The 8,343-nt window shown below is 40.3% G+C and overlaps 1 protein-coding gene across 1 annotated transcript; it reads left to right on the top strand.

The window, feature by feature from the left end:
• The first annotated feature begins 7,036 nt into the window (after positions 1-7,036).
• Positions 7,037-7,861, top strand: LOC105044616 (uncharacterized protein At4g08330, chloroplastic). The gene is made up of 2 exons (XM_010922568.4): positions 7,037-7,221; positions 7,321-7,861. Exons 1-2 carry the CDS (start codon positions 7,142-7,144, stop codon positions 7,667-7,669), a joined length of 429 nt encoding a protein of 142 aa, XP_010920870.1. The 5' UTR covers positions 7,037-7,141; the 3' UTR covers positions 7,670-7,861.
• Positions 7,862-8,343: the final 482 nt, after the last annotated feature.

Below are 8,343 nucleotides of genomic sequence, written 5' to 3'. Positions count from 1 at the left end.
CGCTCTTCTATTCTTAGTACACGGGAGTGGCCAACTCTTGATGAAGCTATTTCCTTGGTTCTTAGTGAAGAAACTCGATTAGCCATTATGTCTTCTTCTACGAACACAGCTATACGATCTGCACTTGTGGTACAGCCAACTACTCATGGAAGCTCTTCTCCTATCAATTCTGCTCAAGAAACTCAGCCTCGACCTCATAGGGTTAAGATTTGTGACCACTGTCATAAGCCGGACCACATCAAAGCTTACTGCTATGAGCTGCATGATCGTCCAACTAGAGATCGTGGTCATGGAGGTGGTCATTCTGGTAGAGGTCGAGGTCAGTATAATCAAGCTTATTTTTCTTCTATGGGGGATTTATCAATCGAAGAAATGCAACTTTTGAAAAAATTCAGATCTGGTGTAAATATTTTTGAAAGCAGCACTTCCACAGAAGATTCTTCAAATCAACCAACCAGTTCTCTCTATCAGGATAATTTTGCCCAAATAGGTATCGATGATCAAATTCATGCTCTTAACTGTAGTAATTTTTCTTCATGGGTAGTTGACTCTAGAGCATCCAATCATATGACTGGATCCTTTAGAGATTTTGTGTCTTATATTCTCTGTTCTGATCGTGATAAAGTTCGTCTTGCTAATGGCTCCTTTATCCCTATTTCTGAAAAAAGATCTATCAAATACACTTTCGAATTATCTTTATCATCTGTTCTACATGTCCCTAGATTTTCTATCAATCTCCTATCCATTAGTACTATTACGAATGATCTTAATTGTGCCGTAATTTTTTTCAAAACATATTGTGTCTTTCAGGAGCCAAGGACAGGGAGAAAACTTGGGACTGGCATAATGTGTAATGGGCTCTGCTATTTGGAGGGAGGAGTGTTCAGAGGCTATTCAGAAACCAGTTTGATAGTTTCATCTTCACAAGAGGAAGACCTATTGCTCTAGCACCGCAGCTTAGTCATCTTTCATTTACTCTCTTAGCTCGTATGTTTCCAACTATTTTTGAATCATGTAATAAAGAGAAGCTTGTATGTGATGCCTGTGAACTAGCTAAATATACTAGAAGTGTTTATCCAGGCTCAGATCTGCATAGTAAAGCAATGTTTGAGGTAGTTCATTCTGATGTATGGGGATCCTATGGGATCACCACTATTTTTGGTCATCTGTGGTTCGTTACTTTTATTGATTGTTTTAGTCATTGCATTGGGTTTATCTATTGAAAAATAAAAATGAAGTGTTTCAGTCATTTAGAGATTTTCATAAAATGATTGGTATTCAATATGGAGCAACTCTTAAGATTTTTCGCTCTGATAATGGGATAGAGTATCTTAATAAAGAATTTGAGGAGTATACACATAATAATGGTATTATACATCAAACGACTTATGTTGACACATCGGCTCAAAATAGAGTTGCTGAAAAAAAGAATAGACACCTATTTGAAGTGACAAGATGTTTGATATTTTCTATAAATGTTCCTAAGTTCTTATGGGGAGAAGCAGTATTAACTGCAGCGTATCTAATTAACCGAATGCCACTTTGAACTTTGGATTATAAGACACCTCTTGAATGCCTGCAAAGAACTAATTCTTTCATAATTTCCCCCAAGGTATTTGGTTGTGTTTGTTTTATTCGAGATCATCGACCTTCGGTTGGCAAACTTGACGCTCATGCCCTCAAGTGCATTTTTGTTGGTTATTCCTCTACTTAAAAAGGGTACAAATGTTGGTGTCCGACTGAGCGAAAGTTGTTTATCAACATGGATGTAATATTTCGGGAGTCTAAGCCATTCTATATATCTTCTTTATCCTCTTCCTCTCCCGTCACCTCTGGAACTGATCGAGAGGGGGAGTTCTCTGGAGGGAGTCCTATTACTGTGGATGTTGGTACAAATGGTGGATCTGATACTCAGAGAGAGTTTATTTCTATTAATGCTAGTTCTGATACTCAAAGAGAAGCATCTAAAACTGCATCTGAGACTCTCTCACAGCCTATTACTTCAGTTTCATCTGATTTATCTCCTCTCTCAGAGCCTATTACGCATTCTCCAGTCTCCAGGTCTTCCTCTCCTATCCCGACGGTTTCATCTTCTACAATGAATGATAATTCTTCTGTACCTCCCATTCATTTTACATTAGATAATGATGATCTAAATATTCCTATTGCTTTACATAAGCCTACTCGTCATACTGGTATTCTTGCTCAACTTAAGGATGGAGTGGGGTACAAACATGACATCACTAACTTTGTATCCTATGAGTCTCTCTCTATCTTATCAAAATTTTATAGCTTCTTTGTCTTCCGTCTCCATACTCAAGAACTGGAAGGTTGCTAAGGAAGACCCCAAGTAGAAAGCCACCATGCTTGAGGAAATACGAGCACTAGAAAAAAATAATACATGGAAACTTGTATCTTTACCAGCTGGTAAACAAACTGTGGGATGCAAATAAATTTTTACAGTTAAGCAGACACCTGAGGGTATTGTTGAATGGTACAAAGCTCGTTTGGTAGCAAAAAGATATACATAGACTTATGGCATCGACAATGATAAAACTTTTGCACCTGTTGCAAAAATGAACTCTGTTAGAACCCTTATATCATGTGCTGCTAACTTCGGATGGGATCTGTTCCAACTCAATGTAAAGAATGCTTTTCTTCATGGAGAACTTCAGGAGGAGGTATATATGGATATTCCTCTAGGATTTGCTACCACTCAGATAGTGGGCAAAGTATGCAGTTACGACACTCTCTTTATGGTCTGAAGCAGTCACCTCGTGCTTGGTTCGATCGCTTCCGACGAGCAATCATTCAGATGGGGTATAAACAGAGCAATGCAGATCACACACTCTTCTTTCGGTACAACAAGGGTAAGATTGCTGTTTTGATTGTCTATGTTGGTGATATTGTGGTCACAGGAGATGATTCTAAGAAGATAGCTCATTTGAAGGCTCAGCTGGCACAGGTATTTGAGGTGAAGGATCTTGGACATCTTCGATATTTTCTTGGGATAGAAGTTGCTCGTTCTTCAAAAGAGATTTTTCTCTCCCAAAAAAAATATATTCTAGATCTTCTTACAGAAATCGGTATGTTGGAATGTCGACCTATTGTCACTCATATTGAACAAAATCATCGACTAGTAGCCGATACCGATGTCCCTGTTGATCGAGAATGCTATCAACGATTGATAAGGCGTTTGATTTATCTATCTCATACACGGCCTGATATTGCGTTCGTCGTTAGTGTGGTAAGTCAGTTTATGCATGATCCACGTTCAGTTCATATGGATACGGTGACACAGATACTTCGTTACCTCAAAAGCTGTCCTGATCGTGGTTTGCTTTATTCTTGTCATGGCAACCTACGGGTGGAGTGTTATACAGATGCTGATTGGGCTGGATCACTTGATGATCATCGCTCTACTTTAGGTTACTGTACTTTTATTGGAGGTAATCTAGTCACTTGGCGAAGCAAGAAATAGAATGTAGTTGCTCGATCTACTGTTGAAGCAGAGTATCGAGCTATGGCACATGGCGTGTGTGAAATTTTATGGTTGCGGATCTTGTTATTGGATCTAGGTCTTTATCAGTCATCGTCCCTTATGCTATATTGTGACAACAAGGCAGCAATCAATATTTCTAATAATCCAGTACAGTATGATCGGACGAAACACATCGAGATCGATCGATATTTTATCAAGGAAAAGTTTGATGCCAGAATCATTTGTGTGCCTTATGTGCGATCTGCTAGTCAACTAGCAGACATTTTGACCAAAGATCTTAGTATGTATTTTTTTTCATTTATTCGTGACAAGATGAGTCTTTATGATATCTATAACCCATCTTGAGGGGGAGTGTTGAAATGAGCTATAGATCTTGATGAAATGAGCTATTGAAATGAGCTGTAGACCCTCTGATTAGGAATGCAATCTTCTAATTAGAGAAAAATATGTTTGTATAATTTCTAATTGAGCCCATGAAAATTAATAAAAATGGCCCTTTTGATCCTAGAGAAAATATTTTTTCTTCCTCTAAAATCTTCATCTTCACCTTCTCTCCTATTTTTTTTTATTTTTCAACAGATAAGGCTTTCGTTTTACCTAAAAATAGAAAATTTTGAAGTTTAAGGATTATTTGAAAATATAATCTAAGAACATAATTTATTCCAATTAAAGCAAAAGCGAGCCTTCTTTTGTTATGTTCTGCCATCGTTTCCCCACCCGCAGCGCGTTCTTGGGGGTTGGGCCGCACGGTGGGCCATGGAGTGCGCGGGGGGCGGTGCGAGAACGGAGACAGCGTGCGGGCGCCGCAAGCCGCGGCAAATGACCGGCGTGGCAGCAGAAATCTGTTTCCGCGTTCCCAAAATCCGGCATAAAATTTAGTTCACCACACAGTGGATAGCTGACCACTGAATCTAGATTCCGCCGCCGTGGTGCCGCGGAAGGCCCTTTTCTCGAATGCATTCCAGAGCTTAAAGCTCATTCGACCCGGTACCGAGCACTTTGCTGAACCGCTGCACTACCTTGCAAAATCGGCAGCTGAGTAAAAAGGTGATCTGGCGAAAATAAAATGTCACAAAAGTACTAAAATAAGGAAAGAAACGCCGCCGAAAACGTAGCAGAGCCTATGCATAAAATAAAATATTTCTAAGAGGCTCAGAAATGTCTCGCATGTCGGTTTAAAGGAGCGGTCCCAAGTACTCCACGACAAAAGCCCAGTCAACTATCGTATTCGTCTTTCAAAAAAATATGTTTGATGTTAAGATCTACATAGCTCGACAACAGATCCATCATATCCCGCAGAGGAGGGATGATCAGTGGCTTCTCGTATACACTTTTGGAGCCAAGTCATGATCATGGTTGAGTCATTCCTGATAAACAAATGCTTAGCATGGAAGGTTTGGTGAGCATAGGTGATCCCGACCCTAGCGGCTCGAAGCTCCAAAATAGGAACAGATAGGTCAAAAAGATGATTGCATACCCTCGGCCGCTATAAGTTTAGAGGTGGAGTCGCAGATCACAAAATCAGTTTCTCTACTCCTACATATAATGAACGCCCGATAGATCATTGCTAGAGTAGGATGAGTCTTAGGCCTCCGACGGTCTTGAGATGGTGTCAATCACCTCAACAGCCGAGGTCAACGAGATAAATCTTGTCGAACACCTCCTAATTTCAAATATCAGGCTATTTCTGGATAGCCAATTTTGCTTGACAATATAGGTTATCTGGATGCCAACCGGTCTCGGTGCTCCCGTGCTGCCACTCTACCTCAGCAAGTCTAGGAACTCCTAAATCGAAGACTCGGACTAAGGAAAAAAATTGTACTCACTCGTTAGGTGCCACACCTGCGCTGCTCTCAAATATAGAAAAAGAGTGTGCTCAATGATTTTCTCCTCTTTGCTGCAAGCCAGACAAATGGATCGAAGATCTATACTTCTCCCCTTTAGGATAGTCCTAATCATAAGCTACCCCCAAATGACCTTCCAAAGGAGGAGATTCACTTTAAGAGGCAAATATGCTGCTACGTTGGCTGCATGTGAAACAGTTAATAAATTACAACTAAAATATGGGTAGAAAAGGACCTAGCAAATTAATTGAAACTTTAATTTAGAGAATTTATTATTGATTATGATTGATTTATTACCAATTACACTTAGCCTCTTCATCACTCAATGTTAGGCCAAATACGATAGAGGCATGGGCTCTTTTCCTAGCCCAAATGCAATGCTTCTTGGATGCAATGAAACAAATAAAGCATATGCCAGCGTTCATTAAAAATCTAAATTTTGAAATAACCATGATAATTAATATATGTGAGAGCCCCAATACTTCCTATTGCAAGACATTTTTTGGCACTTGCATGTTGTGTTAGTTATTGGCTTCAACTTCAAATTGTAGAGTGGCTAATAGCCATGAAGTTGTGGTGATTAAATACAGCGGTTAAACCATTTTCATTTTTCTATTTGGTGATGTAATTACTCTTGGTTTTTAGCTATCAATGTCTTGATAATTTTTTGCTATTTACAATTTTGTTATGATCAAAAGAACAGATGTCATTATAATCCCGAGTAAATTTGTTGTTAAAAAAAAAAAAAAAAATGTGCACTAAGTCATCCAACATAGTCGGACTTCTGCTGAGGGGGACATTGATATCCAAGCATCCTGCAGTCCATCCACAGAAGAACCATCATCCACCTGCGACCAGAAAGCAAACTGCAACTGGTTGGATTAAGCAATAATTTCCTTCCAGATTGTCGAGGATCTTCTATTGAAGCCATCCCAAGAGCCCTGGAAGCCCATAAGAATCTTGGATTGAGAAGCAAGTTAACAGCCCGACGGGTCTTCATAGCCTTGCGATGAACTCCCAAATCTTTCGTTGCCAAAACCCTCAAATTTCTTTGGCTTGCAGACCGCTTGCCAAGAAAAGAGATGGATAACTCTTCTACCGATCTCTGTGCCCACAGGAATGCTTTAAGAATTCTTCAGATAGAGTCGACTACCTTTGGAAGAACAGACTGGAAGGGAACTCAAAATAGACTGAAGAAGTGCAAGTCTCCCTGCTTGAGACAAAAGGTGTCCGCTTCCATCCATCCAACTCAGCCTGTACCATGTTCAATAGGAAATTGAAATCCTGGGATTTTAATCTTTTTCCAGATATCGGAGATCCTAAATAATGCACCGTCCACTCCGTACTGTCCACCTGTCACAACTGGAGATTAGATTGGACGGTACATATGACATGTCCTTATCGACCAATCGTCCAGAGTATTGGCAGCTGATTATTTATTTATTTTTTGCCACCCCCACCCCTATCCCTCATGCAATGCAAATTCTAAATGATTCCGCGTATTGCAATCAGGTTCATTCACGAATTCTGAAGTGCACGTGCATTACAACCACGAGCCCTGGGTCCAACCCAACCCTTTCGTCGGTTCCGTCCGAATTCCAACCACGCGGCATGGCCAACGGTCGGTGGAAACACGCTCGTCCTGCTCCTCCGCGGACTCGGTTTGCTTCCGCCTCGCCCATCACTCCGTACTCCCCATCCCTTTCACCCATAAATTGAAGCGAACTTCCATCGGCCCTTTAAATCCTTCCATCCCTCGCGCTAACTACAAACCAGCTCCAAATCCCAACCGACGATGTTCGTTCAAGAAAGCTACCGAGCCCAAACACCACCCAGCTCCCACCCCCTCTCCTCCCAAAGAGACGTCACCTATAGGTATCCTTTCTTAGTTAGTATGTGAATAAAAAAATATGCAACTCCAACTAAGTTTAGAATTTTAATTTTGTTTTTTTTTTTTTTTTCATATTGATAAAGCTGTGGTTCTTGTGGGTTCGCGTTGAATCTGAGCTCCTCCAACCGGAATACGTCCAACATCGGTTCCAAGTACCCGAAGGCCATCAAGAAAGGGGTGGTGTCTTTCTTTTCGATAGATGAGAGCAGATTCTCTCAGGCTGATGAGCTTCTCTGCCTGCCCTGCTTCAGTTCCAAGCACTGGTGGGGGCTGTTCGGGCGGAAGACCAGGCTGCTCTGCCGCGAGTGTGGAAATTTTATCGGCAGTGTTTCTGCCATCGGGCCGGATAGCTGCAGAAAGTATAACATCAAGATTAGTGCGTTGCAGCCGTCCTCCGCCGAAGAGTCGGCTATTCCTCCTCTCTGCGCATGATGTGGGTTCTTTTTATTTGGGTTAGAGGAAGGGTTGGAAGATATGCGGGGGATGAAGAAAGAAATTTGCATGCCAGATACAGACAAAAGGCTTTGTTCTGTTTCTAATTTATTAGTTCTTTGAGGCCTTCTTTGTTACAAAAAAAAAAAAGGTTCTTTCATTGTGGATAAATCCTCACCATTGCAATCTTAATCTGCCTTTTGATGTGGGCTCATGATGACTTTTATTGAAAAAAAAATCTTATGTTTAATTTTTTTAAAAAATTACATAAACGCCTCTTGAGTTCAATTTCATTTACAGGCATCTCAATCAAGTTTTTTCGTTATTTTATCCTCTTAGAAAGGAAACAAAGGGAAGAATAGAGAAAAGAAAACATACATCTCACACCTATATCAAACTTCTCTCCTTTCCATCTCTTCTTCGCTTCCATTTCTCTCCCATTCTTCCAAAAATAGAACAAATGTAATAAAAAAATAGAGAAAAAATAAAGGGAGAGAGAAGATTAGATGAATTATTATGGTTATAATCTTATTGTGTGAGTTAGATTCTATTGTTTGAAGCATTGACTGAAAAAAGAAAAGGGGATTGACAATAAGTAGCCAGCCTAAATAGCATAAAGGAGAGACTTAGATACTCTAAGTAGTCAGCTCTTGCATCAACAAGCATTGTAGCAA

The sequence above is a fragment of the Elaeis guineensis genome, chromosome 5, assembly GCF_000442705.2.
Source record: "Elaeis guineensis isolate ETL-2024a chromosome 5, EG11, whole genome shotgun sequence".
NCBI classification, from domain to species: Eukaryota; Viridiplantae; Streptophyta; class Magnoliopsida; order Arecales; family Arecaceae; genus Elaeis; species Elaeis guineensis.
The sequence above is the reverse complement of the archived record's forward strand: the minus strand, read 5'-3'. Positions and strand labels throughout refer to the sequence as shown.

Excerpts from the sequence above, each read along its gene's own strand:
- LOC105044616 (XM_010922568.4), top strand. The coding sequence starts at position 7,142 with ATGTTCGTTCAAGAAAGCTACCGAGCCCAAACACCACCCAGCTCCCAC. Across the intron at positions 7,222-7,320 it reads CAAAGAGACGTCACCTATAG|CTGTGGTTCTTGTGGGTTCG; the intron begins GTATCCTTTCTT and ends ATATTGATAAAG.